The sequence below is a fragment of the Neurospora crassa genome, linkage group II, assembly GCF_000182925.2.
Source record: "Neurospora crassa OR74A linkage group II, whole genome shotgun sequence".
In the NCBI taxonomy this organism is placed as follows: Eukaryota; Fungi; Ascomycota; class Sordariomycetes; order Sordariales; family Sordariaceae; genus Neurospora; species Neurospora crassa.
In genome coordinates this window covers 3,249,794-3,263,641 of record NC_026502.1, presented here as the reverse complement: position 1 = coordinate 3,263,641, position 13,848 = coordinate 3,249,794, and the positions used below count along the sequence as shown (strand labels likewise).

The 13,848-nt window shown below is 53.7% G+C and overlaps 5 protein-coding genes across 6 annotated transcripts; 3 read left to right on the top strand and 2 right to left on the bottom strand.

Annotated features, from left to right (window-relative positions):
- The first annotated feature begins 266 nt into the window (after positions 1–266).
- NCU01499 (hypothetical protein) lies at positions 267–4,410 on the top strand. The gene is made up of 5 exons (XM_951855.3): positions 267–1,978; positions 2,204–2,806; positions 2,874–3,125; positions 3,197–3,731; positions 3,808–4,410. Exons 1-5 carry the CDS (start codon positions 1,776–1,778, stop codon positions 4,138–4,140), a joined length of 1,926 nt encoding a protein of 641 aa, XP_956948.3. The 5' UTR covers positions 267–1,775; the 3' UTR covers positions 4,141–4,410.
- On the bottom strand, positions 4,263–5,936 carry NCU01500. 2 transcript variants are annotated; one of them, XM_011395153.1, is made up of 3 exons: positions 5,573–5,936; positions 5,382–5,487; positions 4,263–5,171 (listed from the first exon to the last, which is right to left on the bottom strand). In XM_011395153.1, exons 1-3 carry the CDS (start codon positions 5,716–5,718, stop codon positions 4,422–4,424), a joined length of 1,002 nt encoding a protein of 333 aa, XP_011393455.1. In that variant the 5' UTR covers positions 5,719–5,936; the 3' UTR covers positions 4,263–4,421. The 2 variants fall into 2 exon arrangements, with proteins under 2 accessions (XP_011393455.1, XP_011393454.1); XM_011395152.1 differs by having other exon boundaries at positions 4,263–5,487.
- A 213-nt stretch (positions 5,937–6,149) lies between these two features.
- Positions 6,150–7,525, top strand: NCU01501 (mitochondrial peptidyl-tRNA hydrolase Pth2). Its single transcript, XM_951857.3, has 2 exons — positions 6,150–6,833; positions 6,929–7,525. Exons 1-2 carry the CDS (start codon positions 6,167–6,169, stop codon positions 7,252–7,254), a joined length of 993 nt encoding a protein of 330 aa, XP_956950.3. The 5' UTR covers positions 6,150–6,166; the 3' UTR covers positions 7,255–7,525.
- On the bottom strand, positions 7,442–9,511 carry NCU01502 (small nucleolar ribonucleoprotein complex subunit). The gene is made up of 2 exons (XM_951858.3): positions 9,053–9,511; positions 7,442–8,987 (listed from the first exon to the last, which is right to left on the bottom strand). Exons 1-2 carry the CDS (start codon positions 9,359–9,361, stop codon positions 7,632–7,634), a joined length of 1,665 nt encoding a protein of 554 aa, XP_956951.1. The 5' UTR covers positions 9,362–9,511; the 3' UTR covers positions 7,442–7,631.
- A 166-nt stretch (positions 9,512–9,677) lies between these two features.
- On the top strand, positions 9,678–12,829 carry NCU01503 (pre-rRNA processing protein Tsr1). Its single transcript, XM_951859.2, has 2 exons — positions 9,678–9,980; positions 10,148–12,829. Exons 1-2 carry the CDS (start codon positions 9,872–9,874, stop codon positions 12,490–12,492), a joined length of 2,454 nt encoding a protein of 817 aa, XP_956952.1. The 5' UTR covers positions 9,678–9,871; the 3' UTR covers positions 12,493–12,829.
- Positions 12,830–13,848: the final 1,019 nt, after the last annotated feature.

The following is a 13,848-nucleotide window of genomic DNA, read 5'->3' as shown; positions in this document are numbered from 1 at the left end:
TGCTGCCGGATGTGGATTTGATGGAAAAAGGAGGCGAGACCATGTCTTTGTCTTATGGTCATCTGTCAAGCTGAGCTGCTGAGGCGTTGAATTGAAGACATCGAGGAGGGTGAGTGGAACGACGACGTAGACAGGCCTATAGGTATGTGCTCCGTTCTTCCTCTCGAGAGCGACCATGAAAGATACCGCCCCACCATCACAATTTCTTCGCAGTACCGTAGCGTTTCGCCCGGTTACTCAAATTGAAAGCCATGTCTTGTTACTGTTGGTTATTCTTGCTACGTAGGTAGCAGAGCCAAGCGCCCAAGGTGAAGCAAGGTGAGGAGGAGGATTTAGGATGATTCCAAATGGATGTGACCCCTGTCATCCCCCACTGTGAGGCTGCATCTCCCGTCCCGCCCTACCGCCCATGTCGCCGAACGGTCTTACGGGGCCTCACCACATCCACTGTCAAGCCATTGTCAGCACTCAGCAGACCACCACGCCTTCGTTGCAGGATTGTACGTCCGTACATTGCGGTTGCGGCCACAAGATTAAAGCCATTTATCAGCAGCAGCCAGACACCTCAGCCATCGATCTGGCTGGTTTCACCACGCAATCATCTACCTAGGAGGTACAGGACTGGACCATTCTTGGGTGACACCCAGAATATCTAGGCAGGCAGCAGCTTTTGCAAGCCAAGAAAGTTCGTCGACATCGCAACCACACAAACCATCATCATCATTCGACATTCTTGTCCCCACGTCCGTAATTTTGGGCACTGCAACACAGCAGTTCTGATCGACGACTGGACGGTTTTGTTCAATTGAAGAGGAAAAGCGCTGTACCGTACGTCATCCCGCTGCGTGGCTCAACAGATCTCCCTGCTTCGGACGGGCCCTGACAGTTTGACGGCAACGGCAACGGTGAGGAAGAAGAAGAAGAAGTGCGGGAAGCAAATCAATCACGTTCTCGAATTCGGGGACCACTCCTCTCAAGAGTCTTCTCGAACCAAAGCATCCCCCGTTGGCTTCCGCCCTGTGTGAAAAGAGGCTCAGCCCGCCCCGCCAAGCATCCCCGTCACGGCCCTATTTCAGTTGGTCCGGCTGCGGGCTAACACAGCAGTGCCTCGAGAACCTTGCAGCAGTGCAGTGCGAGGCGAAGGTGTGGAAACATTCAGGGAACTGGAACTCAATTGTGGGATTTTGAGTTTAGGGCTGTTGCTGCGCCCTTGTTCCCTTCCATCATCATCATCATCTTTGACTTTTGTTTCTTTTGCTCAAACCTCGGTGATTCGGGCTATCATTATCTTCTTACCTATCTTTCCCCGTTCCACTCACCTAGGTTGGTTGGATCTTCCCTCTCTGCCGGGTTTGCGCTTCGAAAGTCGAGCGGCTGTCACCGTTGCATTTTGTGTCACCATACCGTATACATACTACGCCCTTCCTTTCTTTGTTGGAGTTGGAGCGTTGAAGAGTTGTGTGCGGAGAGACTTACGTCCGAGGTTCTTTTGCGCTTGCGAATCGAGTTCCAACAAGGTCGTCAACATAGCCCCCACGCTTCTTGGTACGAGTGGGCAGATTCTCCTTCTCCTTTGCTCGGACTGGCTCAGAGTCTCTCTCTATACCGTTGTCTGAAGGCTGTGTGGGTTTGCACTTTGCAAGTTGATAGCGGAGGTTCAGGAACCCAACGTCGCACACCAAAAGCAAACGAGTAGAACAAAGTACGATCATATAATACGAACTTTTACGCTGAGAGTTAGGGATAGGGGTAGAGAGAGGCAGAACGTCGTCACCATGAGCTTTAATCTGCCCATACTCCCGCCAACCTCTCCAACAAGTCAGAGAAACAGAGATAGTAGGAATTACTTTACAAACAGCTATAGCCCCCCGGCTTCAACCGAGGCTATCAATGGCCCGGTGAGGCAGCGGACAAAGGAGTTGGCTCCCATCAGTGATCGGCTGATTGTTGGCGTTGACTTTGGCACTACTTTCTCTGGGTACGTCCATTGTTTTTTTCTTTCTTCTCTTTTACTCATCGCTTAACCGGACTTTGGCAACGGGCAGCTGCAGAAACCGTTACGCAGCAACATTTGTGTGACTTGGGGGCGGTCCCAACAAAGTGTTGACCAGGGATAAAGCTTTCGTTGCTTGCGTCTCACTTTCTCTCTTTGCCTAAGCCCCAAGAGACCAAAACCAAACCAAACTAACACATAATCCATTAGTGTTGCTGCCGTATACACAGGAACGCCAGATGATGTAGAGATTATCAAGACCTGGCCGGGCGGGAACGGCATCACGTCCGACAAGGTCCCCACCGAGCTTTCCTATGCGGCCATCCCGCCCAATGCACCGCCAGGCACCGCGCCAGCCGTGAAATGGGGCTTCCAGTTCCGACCAGAAGAGTCGCGCATACGCTGTGTCAAGCTCTTCCTCGACCGGTCCCAGAAGCTGCCCTTCTACGTGAACCCCAAGGAGACAGCCACGCAGCTGAAGAACAACAGGAAGACGGTGGTCGACGCCGTGAGCGACTACCTCACGCAGATCTACAAGCACACCATGGACACGCTAACACGGCGGTATGGCGAGTCGTTCATGGCGTCGACAAAGGTCGACTTTGTCCTGACGTGCCCGGCTGTGTGGTCGGATGCGGCCAAGAACGCGACCCTCCAAGCGGCGGAGAGGGCCGGGATGGGCGCTCAGTCGCAGATTCAGATGATTAGTGAGCCCGAGGCGGCGGCAGTGTATACTTTGAAAGCTATACAGCCTAACCATCTGAAGATTGGAGATAACTTTATTGTCTGTGATGGCGGTGGCGGTACTGTCGAGTGGGTTTACTCCTCCTGAGCTTGGAATTTGGCTGCAGAAGTGCTGTACTGACCAAACTCCATTCAGTTTGATCGCATACAAGATCGTTTCACTAGGGCCGATCAAAGTCGAGGAGTCTGCTGTCGGCACAGGTGGGCTTTGCGGAAGTGCTTTCCTCAACTACAGGTTTGAGGAGCACGTCAAGAACCGGTTGGGGGCTAATCGGTTCGAGGAGGTGAAGACCAAGAAGGGCAAGTCGTGGCAGATGGCGCTCAAGTACTTCGAAGAGTTCGTTAAGCGCAACTTTAACGAGGATGAGCATCAGGAGATCAACGTCCCGTAAGTTTTTCCCCGACAGAGTCCGTCTGCCCTGGAGTGAGAAGCCCGATATTGACAAGACTGACCCACAGATTTCCCGGTCTCCCCGATGACGAAGAAATCGGCCTCGACTGTGGTTTCCTCATGATGACGGCGGCCCAAGTCAAAGACATCTTCGACCCCGTCGTCAAGGAGGTCTGTGACCTCGTCCAGGGGCAAGTCGACAACCTGCGCGCCAAGGGCCAGACCGTCTCGGGCATCATATTGGTTGGCGGCTTCGGCCAGAGCGACTACCTCTACCGCACGCTCAAGAAGCACTTTACCAGCACGGCGGCCCCTCCGCCCTACACCCCAACGCCCACACAGCAAAGCACGTTGGCCGCGGCCCTGGGGAGTAACTCGATCGAGGTGATGCAGCCCGTGTATGCCTGGACGGCCGTGGTGCGCGGCGCGGTCCTGCGTGGACTGGAGGGTAACATGGTCATCTCGCGCAAGGCGCGGATGCATTACGGGACGTCGTACGCGACGGTGTACGACGAGGAGAAACACAGCGTTACCGAGCGGTATTGGAGTCCGTTGTGGGAGAGGTGGATGGTTAGTGATCGGATGCAGTGGCATATTGCCAAGGTGTGTTTTTGTCTCCTTTAGCTATTTCAGTTTTTCTTTCCCTAACGACTGCTGACCACAACAAACAAAAAACCAGGGCGAAACCATATCCCCCCAAAACCCCATAGCCTTCCACTACACGCGCAACTTCCGGCCCGGCCAGTCGCTCGTGGTGACGGACGACCTGATCGCGTGCGAGGCCGACGAGCCGCCCAAGTCGTACACGCGCGACTTGATCAAGGTGTGCACGCTGACGACGGACTTGTCTGCCGTCCCGAGGAGCCTGTTTACTAGACTCACGACGACGAAAGGGGTGGAGTTTGATAACCTTGACTTTACGCTCGAGATGATTGTCGATAGTGCGGGCTTGGGGTTTGAGCTCAAGGTTGATGGGGTTAGGTATGGACGGGTTGATGCCGAGTTTTACTAGGTGGGATGGAAGTGGCTGTTGGGGTGGTTGCCATGGCGGATGGATGGATGAATGGATGAATGGATGGTTAGTTGGCAGGTCAGTGAAAGGGGGTGTTTGCGGAGGAGGGGAATCTGGGTCATGCTGGTCCTGCCAAGGGACATTTCATGGATGACATATATGTGCATATCGTACATACGGGCATCAACGTTTGGCTGATGAGAACGTGAGTGCCTTTTGTAGAAGGTTCCTCATCAACAGCATTCGTCTTAACGATAAGTGCATTGCTACCTATTCTCTAATCATTCCTTCTGCTGCTGATGCTGTTCCTGCGCCTCCTTAATCAATAACTCCCGCGCATTCCTCTCCCTCTGCGCCGCCGCCCACTTCTTCTTCATCGCAAAACTATTCAGCGCAATCGCCTCTTCCTCCTTTTCCTTCTTCCCCTCCTTCTGCCCTTCCTCCTTCTTATCCTCCTGCCCCAGGACCAACCTCTCCAACTCCCTCATGATACTCTCCACCGCCCACTCCAACGTCTCTCCAAAGTCCCTGTCCATTTTGGTTTCACCTTCCTTCTGGTTGACCAAAACTCCCAACCTCTCGCTCACCTCCTCCGCCTTCACCTTGCCCCCCTCCACATCCCCTCCCTCAAACATCCACTCATGCGCCCGCACGTACTCAGGCCAAACAATCTTCTCCACGTAGCCCGGCGGGTCTTTCCAGAATCCTTCGAGGGTTACGTACCCGTCTCTTGCTTCGCGGCGCTGTAGGGCTTTGGCTTTGGACACCAGCAAAAAGAGCTTGATGTCCATTTGGGAGAGCAAAGTGGCAGGGAGGAGGGGAGGCGGGGAGTAGAGGAGGAAACCGTCTATAATGCAGATTTTGAGGGGTTGTTGTTGTTGTTGTTGATGAGAGGATAAGTGGAGGACACGATGGCCGGGGGAAGAAGGTTGCAGCCAGTCGGCCACGCGGGCTTTGATTTTGTTGATAAAGTCCGTGGTGATGGGGCAAGGGCCGACCGAGTTGAGGTCTTCTTTGGAGTCGAGGGTGGGCTGTTTCGGACTGTTGCTTAGCGACTTTGACTTGGCAGTGGTGATGGTCTTACCAGGCCCCGTTTTTTGTTTGGGCGGCGCCGCTTTGCTGGCTGCTGCTGATGATGACGATGGAGGGTAATAACTACTACTACTAGTAGTAGTACTACTACTACCGTGGGTGTGTCTCCGGGAAAGAAAGGGTCTGGTAAGATTCATGGTACTACTAACTGGTAACTCGCCCGTGGCGCGGATGTGCTCGAGGGCCGCCGTCATGTCGGGGATCGAGAGGGCTTCGGGACAGTCCCAGTTTGTGAGGCCTTCTTTCATAGGAATTCTGTTTATTTTGTGAGACACATATATCGGTGGTTAGAGACTAGTTCTCGAGTGAGATGAGATTAGGAGGAGGAGAGGGAGCTTACTCGGACTCGGGCTTGTAGAAATCATCTTCGTGTAGGATAAAGGTATTGGGAAAGATATCGCGGAGAAGTCGAGCCAATGTCGTCTTGCCGCTCGAGGAACATCCGCTGATTCCGATGACGACGGCTTTCTGATTTGGGTCCAACATCGTGAAAGAGCGTGGAGGTGTTGAGGTGTAGTTGAGCTCCAGTTCGACGCCGCGATGCTATGTCATGGAGAGAGAGTCCGTTTAAGTATTGAATAAAGAAAACAAGAAAAAAGAAATAAAAGAAGAGGACTACGTAGGAGTGTTATCTAAACTGTAAGAGTCAACAGAAGTGGTTCAGTTCGGAATTCTTGGGCGAGGTGCTCACAACTGAACCAACGTTGGGTTGTTGCCATTGGTGGTTTCCTTGAAAGGAACCAAAACGGTACGTACCTCCCCGCGTATAAGCCAGGGGTTAGTGTAGGGGATCGCCTGCCTGCCGGAACCAACCAAAGCGATAAGGCTTGTTGACACATCCACTGCTCTCCATATCGTTCTAGGCGCCTTCTAGCACATTGACCCCCCTGTGGGATTTTCCATTCCGCTGGCTTCTTCCTGCTGTCAACAACCCATGCACGTCATCCCCCTTCTTCCAACTCGAACAGCAGCAGGAGCAGCACTCCGAGTCCGTCTAGATTTTCCAAGACAACAACGAGCTTCCGTCAGTGTCACAAAGAACTATCGATTCGCTTTCTCGACCGCCACAACAACTACTGCCACCATCACAAACTCCAGACCGCGAGTAGTAGTTCCTCATCAAGCACCGCCGTATCAACATCACCGCCGACCCTTCACCACCAAAACAGAAAAATTCACCACCGCCCTCACAACCGCCACAATGTCCGACATTCCAAACGCCATGCCCTCCATGGTCATCCTCTCGACCTCCATGATCTCGCTCATCACCGGCTTCGTGCTCGGCGTCTACGCCATCCGCGGCTACCTGATCCCGCCCGAGCTGAAGGAGGAGCGGCGCCGGAACTTTCAGGACCCCGTCGAGAGCGAGGAGTCGGAGGTGGACGAGGACGATTACATACTAGACCACGCGCCCAACTGGGCCAACGGGCTCGAGGCCGATCAGCGCCAGGGCTTGCGCGCGCGCGGTGCTGCTGCCGCTGAGGAGAAGAAAAAGAAGAAGAAGCAGCAGCAGGAGAAGGCGGCGCCCAAGTTGGGACTGGATCCGACTGAGGAGTGCAAGTTGGTCTTGGTTGTGAGGACGGATCTGGGCATGACCAAGGGTATGTTTTTTTTTTTTTTTTTTCTGATATCTCTTTTCTACTTTATCCCTTAACCTTCGGTTTATTGACGTGTTGCTGTGGTGGAAAACAAACAGGCAAAATCGCAGCTCAATGCTCCCACGCCACCCTCGCCTGCTACAAGCGCCTTTTCTCTGCCGCCCAGCTCGAGCCCCTGTCGCTGTCGGCCCGCCTGCTCCGTCAGTGGGAGCGCAACGGCCAGGCCAAGATCGCCGTGCAAACCAAGACCGAGGATGAGATGCTGGAGCTGATGGCCAAGGCGCGCAGCTTGGGCGTCACTGCTGAGGTGATTCAGGATGCTGGCCGTACGCAGATTGCCTCTGGGTCCAGGACCGTGCTGGGCGTTGGTCCGGCGCCTAAGAGCTTGGTTGATGAGATCACTGGTCACTTGAAGTTGCTGTAAAGGGGGAAGACTTTGTAGCGGGGAGAGGATGGAGAAAGTGTGTTATGTTGACGGTAGCATGAACGTAGATACAAAGAGAAGGACGAGAAGCACGAAAAATGGCGTAACGGGGACGGTATAAAAGTATCATTGGGCTTAGAGAGCGATACAGTCAGGTAAAGACTTTGATGCATGTAAGGCGTAGGTCTTGATTTTTACTTTTGAATAGATTATCAAGCAACAAGATGAGTCTCCACATACACGTAAGCATATCAAGTAAACAAATATAGTATCAGCACAGCATCCGGTCGACTGACCGTCTTTGGTTTCATTAAGTGACTGATTCTGGGTATCATCATGTACTCTGTTCTTCCACCCCTCCCACCAATTTTCATGCTCTACTCTTTCCTCGCAAACCTGGCCAGCGTAGGCCCCAGCTCGGCCACCTTCTCCTTGTGCCTCTCCCCGTTCTTCTCCTGCATCTGCTTGTACATCTCCTCGGCCTTGAGCCGCTTCTCGTCGATAATGTTCTTCTTCTTCTGCTTCCGCAGGTACTTCTTGAGCGCGCTGTTCTTGCCTCTGGCCCGGTTGCGCATCTCCTCCTCCAGATCCGGCGGCCCGGCGTCCAGATCCTTGTCCGCCTCCCGCTGCTTCGCCGACCGCAAATCGAGGGTGCCGATAAAGTTGGGGTCGAGCGCAATCATCTCGGGCGCGAGCTTGTTGAGCAGCTGCTTGACTTCGCCCTCCTGTCTCTGCTTCTTGGTCTCGTACGGGTTGACTTCCAAGGCGTCGAAGTTGGCCTCGCCGGCGCCGGGGATGATGAGGGACGAGAACCCTTCGCTGTGGCCGACACCGAGAACATCGTCAAAGGGGCACCACCGCACCCGCTCGACGCGCTTGCCCTCACCGCCCCACGTCATGTAGGGAGACTGGACCTTTTCTTGTACCGGCTTCTCCTTCGAGAAGAGACCCTTCCAGACCGTTGTCCTGGTGCCCCAGCCGACAGCGGTAAGGCCGGTATCTGAGATGGCGACGGACGAAGCGGGCGCCCGGGTAAAGTAGTTGTTGACCTCCTTGAACATGCGGATATCCCAAACGGCCATCTTGCAGTCCTGTCCTGTTGTCACCATGTAGCGGCCTTCGCGGTCGACAGCCATGGATCGTACGGGACCACGGTGGGCAAGGAGCTTGACCAGAGGTTCTGACGAGTTGGGCGACCATAGCGTTACTGTGCCGTTCTGGTGACCAACATGGAGGATAGCGTTCCAGGGGTTTTGTGTCATGGAAACGGGTGTGCCCAGCTTCGTTGCGATTTCGGTGACGATCTGACCGGTCGATGTGTCCTGGTACTTGAGCTGGCCGTTTGTGCCCAGGGTGGCCAGCAGGAAGTGGTAGGGGAGGAATTCGAGGTGGGAGACTTCGACGTGTTTCCTTAGGCAGTGGAGCTCGACGCCCTGCGAGTCGTAGATGTAGGTGTACTTCTTCTGAGCGACGGCAAAGTATTGGTTGTTGTGTAGCCACTTGACGTCCCTGATGGTCTCTCCCAACTGCAACTCACAGCCCAGCTTGCCGTCTCTCCAGTCCATCGTAGCGACATGGCCCTTTCGTCCTGCCAGAATCAGATCCCGGCCATTCCTCGAAAAATCGCAAATGTAAGGGCCTAGTTGGTCGAGCTTCAAGTCGAACTTTTTCTGGGCGACCTCAATGTTGACTTCGCTGACGATGTCCTCCTGGCGAACCTTGTATGTGCGTTCCTATCGTGACCAGCGCGGTTAGTATCGCGCAAGAGGCTATAAACTCCCAAGCCATGGCTACTCACAAGCTCATGTTCAGCCTCGAGGAAACCGCCGGCATTCTCGAGAAGGATTTCGGCCTCCTTGGCCTTTAGCGTGGCCGTCTGGTACTTTTCTTCGAGGTTGGTAAGGTTGCGCTTGAGCTTTTTGTCCTTGACGTTCTTGACATCGATCTTGCGACCACGGCCGTACGACTTCTCTGCTGCCTTGACTTTGCGGATCTTGTTGGCCTCGGCCTTTGATCGGAACTCGCTTCGGACGTTGTTGATGGCAACGGCGCCGCTGGGCTGCTCTGCCCTCGAGAGGGAGATTTCGGCCCTGTCTGTAGTCTCCATGGTGCCAATGGGTCGACGCGACACAATGGGAATGGGTAATATGTGTGGTGGACTAGGACAGTTGGATCGGCGACGGGATATGGATGGGGGCTGAATATGGAATTGGTCTGGCGGTTTCTCGGTGTGCCCGTGTCTGTCCCTCGCTTTGGCACTTTGAATGTTTCCTTTCCTCGACAACTTTTTTGGGGCCGGACCCACTAAAAAGTTGGATGGGGCAGCTGTTCCGCAGCGATCATTGGCTCCACTGCGTACAAGAGTCCGATAAGATAAGTAGCGAGACGGCCGCCCATGTTCGCACAACTCAAAAAAATGCAACGAGTGCCCCGCCATTGACATTGTCCCCATCACTTTATTCGATACTCGATAGACGGATTGTGACCAGAGAGGTTCTCGAAATCTCTTTTCAGTCCCAACCCCCCAGCCTCTTCTCTTCATCGCCTCCCCAGGTCCAACATCCTGGCGTCAAACTCGCTCCCTTTTCGGTTCAAAGCAGGCGGCGATTCCAGCAATATGCCCGGCGCCGTGAGCGGCCACTCGCATCGGCCGACGACCAAGGCGTCGAACAAGCCCTTCAAGTCACGCCATTCTACCAAGGGTGCTCTCCGGAATGCTGCCAAAGGTACGGATTGCATATAACAGCCGTGCCTCATGCCAAGGTTGTTGCCTTGGACTATGCTCTACTTCACCCAACTTTGGCGCACCAAGCCCAAGCAGACATGAATATACAGCTGCATATAAAGAGGTCGACAACGTCCACACAGCGCTAATACTTTCAACATTCTATAGGCAAGGTAGCCGAGGAGAGAGGTGTGCGCAAGACCCCCCATCAACAAGTCATGTCCAAGTTCGACCGTCGCAACCGTAACAAGCAGCTTCAGCTGCAAAAACACAAGGAACATCTCCAGGAGACCTCCATTTTCGCCGGCAAGGATGGTGCCCCCAGAAACGTGGCCGTTATCCCCCTGTGCAGCGACGGTGACGCTACCGAAGCCATCAAGAGCCTGAACGCCAGCATTGATATCGAGACCGAGGTGCCCGAGGGCGCATTCCGCGTTCCCGTCGACAGATTCAAGCAGAAGCTTCAATACTTCCCCCTCAAGCGCGACCTTACCGCCTGCCTGGACGCTGCCAGAGTCGCCGACTATGTCGTTCTCGTTTTGTCCGCGCAGGAAGAGGTCGATGAACTTGGCGAGCTGATCTTGCGCAGCGTTGAAAGCCAGGGTCTCTCTACCCTCTTCACCGTCGTCCAGGGCCTCAACAAGATCGAGCCCCAAAAGCAGAGACTCTCCGTTCTTTCGTCTCTCAAGTCCTACATCACCCACTTCCACCCCGAACAGGATAAGGTCTTCAGCCTCGACAACAGACAGGAATGCTCCAACCTCATGCGCTCGCTATGCAGCACTACACCCAAGGGCATTCGCTGGAGAGACGAGAGGAGTTGGATGCTTGTGGAGGAGGTCAAGTTTGGTGAGTCTACCGTGCTTACCGGTGTCGTCAGGGGCAAGGGCTTGAAGGCCGACCGCCTGGTGCAGGTTGGCGATTGGGGCACCTTCCAGGTTGAGAAGATCACAGCAGCTCCCTTGGCCAGGAGGAAACGTGGAGAGGAGGGCATGAACGTGGAGGAGGGCGCTGAGGAGATTCTCGACCAGCCTACCGACGACCGCGATGATCTTGTCGACCTTGCGCCCGAGGAGGTTCGCATGGAGGACGACGACGATGACGAAATGAACGACGGAATGACCACAATGACGACTTCAAAGAAGGGTGTTTTGTTGGACGACCACCATTACTTCTCAGAGGAGGAGCCCGAGGCTTATACTGCGCCAAAGAAGCTTCCCAAGGGTACATCAAAGTACCAGGCTGCGTGGTACCTAGACGACGATGTGTCTGATTCCGGCTCAGATATGGAAGAGGACGATGAGATGGAGGACGACGACGAGGAAGAGGCCGCCAGGCCAGAGGATGGCGAGGAGGGTCTTGCTGGTTACGCGCCAACAGAAGCCGGACAAACCGAGTACCCACAAACTGAGGGCGGCTTCATCCAACCTGATGCTGATGAGGATGCCAAGCAACTAGAGGCTTTCCGCAAGCAAAAGCGGGATGAGGCTCAGGATGACCTCGAGTTCCCTGATGAGATCGAGCTCCACCCCCACGTTCTTGCTCGTGAACGTCTAGCCAAGTACAGAGGTCTCAAGAGCTTGAGGTCAAGCCCTTGGCAGGAGGATGAGGACCGCGCATACCAGCCAGAGGATTGGGAGCGCTTGTTGAAGATCCAAGACTACCAGGCCTCCAAGATCAGGGCGTCTAGGGAAGCCCTTGTCGGAGGTGTTGCTCCTGGTACCCGCGTCCACGTTTACCTTAAGGACGTGCCCGCGACCATCCAGCAATCCTACAACCCCAGCCAGCCCGTCACTCTATTCTCCCTGCTCAGGCACGAGTACAAGAAGACTGCTGTCAACTTCCTCATCAACCTGAGCGCGGACGCTGCCGCACCCATCAAGGCCAAGGAGGAGTTGATCATACAGTGCGGTCCCCGCCGCTTCGTCATCAACCCGCTCTTCTCCCAGGGCGGCAACACTCCCAACGACGTCCACAAGTACTGCCGGTACCTGCACCCCGGCCAGTCGGCTGTCGCTACTTTTACGGGTCCTGTCACATGGGGTGCTGTACCCACCCTCTTCTTCAAGAGGCAAGTGCCGGGCTCCGTGCTTGACGAAGATGGCGAGCCCGTCTCCAATCTGCCGCTCAGCCTCGTCGCCACCGGCACTGCCCTGCCCCCCTCGACATCGCGCGTCGTCGCCAAGCGTGCCATCCTTACCGGTCACCCGTACCACATCCACAAGAAGATTGTCACCATCCGCTACATGTTCTTCAACAGGGAGGACGTTGAGTGGTTCAAGGCTCTGCCTCTGTGGACCAGGCGTGGCAGGAGCGGTTTCATCAAGGAGGCGCTGGGTACCCACGGTTACTTCAAGGCTACCTTTGACGGGCGCATCAACCCTCAGGACTCTGTGGGCGTCAGCTTGTACAAGAGGGTGTGGCCCCGGAGTGCCAAGCAGCTGGGTGCGCCTCTGCTGGATGCCGCGGCGCTCCAGCAGGAGGTTGATGAGGACGCTATGGATGCGGAATAGAGGAAGAATTTCATGTCTGTTTGGCTAATAGACTAGACGTGCGTGTCAAGGGTTAAGAACAGGGCTTAATGAACGGCGTTTGATGGGAACAAAAAGATGAGTGATATCTCTCGTTGGTTTATCTTTGGTCGGGTCACATATACTATTTAGGGAAATGCATTCATTCTTTCCTCACGCCTCGTTTGATAACAGAGTTAACTGTACGTTGATTGTGTGGATATGCCTGTTGACATTTCAACTTTAAGTTTGTGTCAAATCTCATGACAATTTGAGTCTACACATAGGTTCGAGACCATTGAACTGCATGTCGTCTGTCATATCTCAAACCCTTTCTTCTCCCATGTTTTCCATCTCCTGTTAGTCATCAAGATAAAACCCCAAAGCTGAACCTGGGGCAACAACACCCTATTCACTTGATGTCACCACACTACACAGGCGAGATAGTAATAAGTAACAATGATGCCCACTTTTTGACCGAACACTCGATATCCATCCTAAACCGCCGTAATTCAAGCCCGTATCGCCTCACTTTTCCCCCTCCCGCTCAGCCACGATATGGTCACAGCATATCACATACCTGCTACTCAGTCTGTCTGTCATTGGAGATAACGTTGGCAAAAAACCCCCACAGACTTGGAGAAGAAGAAAAAAGGAATAGAGCACAGTAGACTAATCCCCAAAAGGCCGACATGTATGTTGGTCTTTGCGATGTGTGTCTTCGGCCTAATAAATAATAGGACAAGGCCGAAAGGGGGTGGTGCATGCACTGTACACTAAGTACGTAGAGATAGAGATAGAGATGAATTTTTCTTCTTCACTGATAGCTAGGTATATACTTCTAGTTGACGAAAAGGGAAGGAGGCTGAGGGGAAAGTCCCAACGGCAAGGTACCAAGGTGTGTTAGGTATGTAGGTACCAGTGGGATGAGTACTATTCTACACTACATACCTAGAATACCTCGACACTACCACCCCCCGGATTACATACATACCATACATGCAAGTACAATATGTACGTGCTACCTTGACTACTGCGTAGTGTGTACAATACCAACTGCCTGCCTACCTATGTACTTGGTACGTACGTACGTACGTCTAGGTGGGATAAGGTAGTGTTAAGGTGTGTGTTATGTTGAGATGGTGGACATTTAATAATTTGATTTTATCTTCCTGGGAAACCTCGGCTGGTTAGGGTCTTTTTTTTTTTTTTTTTGTTTTTTTTTTTCGTTGTTGTTGTCTTGCTGCTGCGCCTTGCTATAATATCCAATCTCCCGAGTTTGCCGTCCGTCAAGCCTCATATGAAGGCGAATTACATACCTAGGTACATTTGTGTGGCGCCACCTGATGTTATGCCCTC

What these genes read in the sequence shown, in the direction of transcription:
- NCU01499 (XM_951855.3), top strand. Translation starts at nt 1,776, where the DNA reads ATGAGCTTTAATCTGCCCATACTCCCGCCAACCTCTCCAACAAGTCAG. An exon ending in TTTGGCACTACTTTCTCTGG is followed by an intron (nt 1,979 to 2,203) that starts GTACGTCCATTG and finishes ATAATCCATTAG; the next exon opens with TGTTGCTGCCGTATACACAG. An exon ending in GGCGGTGGCGGTACTGTCGA is followed by an intron (nt 2,807 to 2,873) that starts GTGGGTTTACTC and finishes AACTCCATTCAG; the next exon opens with TTTGATCGCATACAAGATCG.
- NCU01500 (XM_011395152.1), bottom strand. Translation starts at nt 5,718, where the DNA reads ATGTTGGACCCAAATCAGAAAGCCGTCGTCATCGGAATCAGCGGATGT. An exon ending in TTCTACAAGCCCGAGTCCGA is followed by an intron (nt 5,488 to 5,572) that starts GTAAGCTCCCTC and finishes CAAAATAAACAG; the next exon opens with AATTCCTATGAAAGAAGGCC.
- NCU01501 (XM_951857.3), top strand. Translation starts at nt 6,167, where the DNA reads ATGCACGTCATCCCCCTTCTTCCAACTCGAACAGCAGCAGGAGCAGCA. An exon ending in GGATCTGGGCATGACCAAGG is followed by an intron (nt 6,834 to 6,928) that starts GTATGTTTTTTT and finishes GAAAACAAACAG; the next exon opens with GCAAAATCGCAGCTCAATGC.
- NCU01502 (XM_951858.3), bottom strand. Translation starts at nt 9,361, where the DNA reads ATGGAGACTACAGACAGGGCCGAAATCTCCCTCTCGAGGGCAGAGCAG. An exon ending in TCGAGGCTGAACATGAGCTT is followed by an intron (nt 8,988 to 9,052) that starts GTGAGTAGCCAT and finishes TGGTCACGATAG; the next exon opens with GAACGCACATACAAGGTTCG.
- NCU01503 (XM_951859.2), top strand. Translation starts at nt 9,872, where the DNA reads ATGCCCGGCGCCGTGAGCGGCCACTCGCATCGGCCGACGACCAAGGCG. An exon ending in TCTCCGGAATGCTGCCAAAG is followed by an intron (nt 9,981 to 10,147) that starts GTACGGATTGCA and finishes AACATTCTATAG; the next exon opens with GCAAGGTAGCCGAGGAGAGA.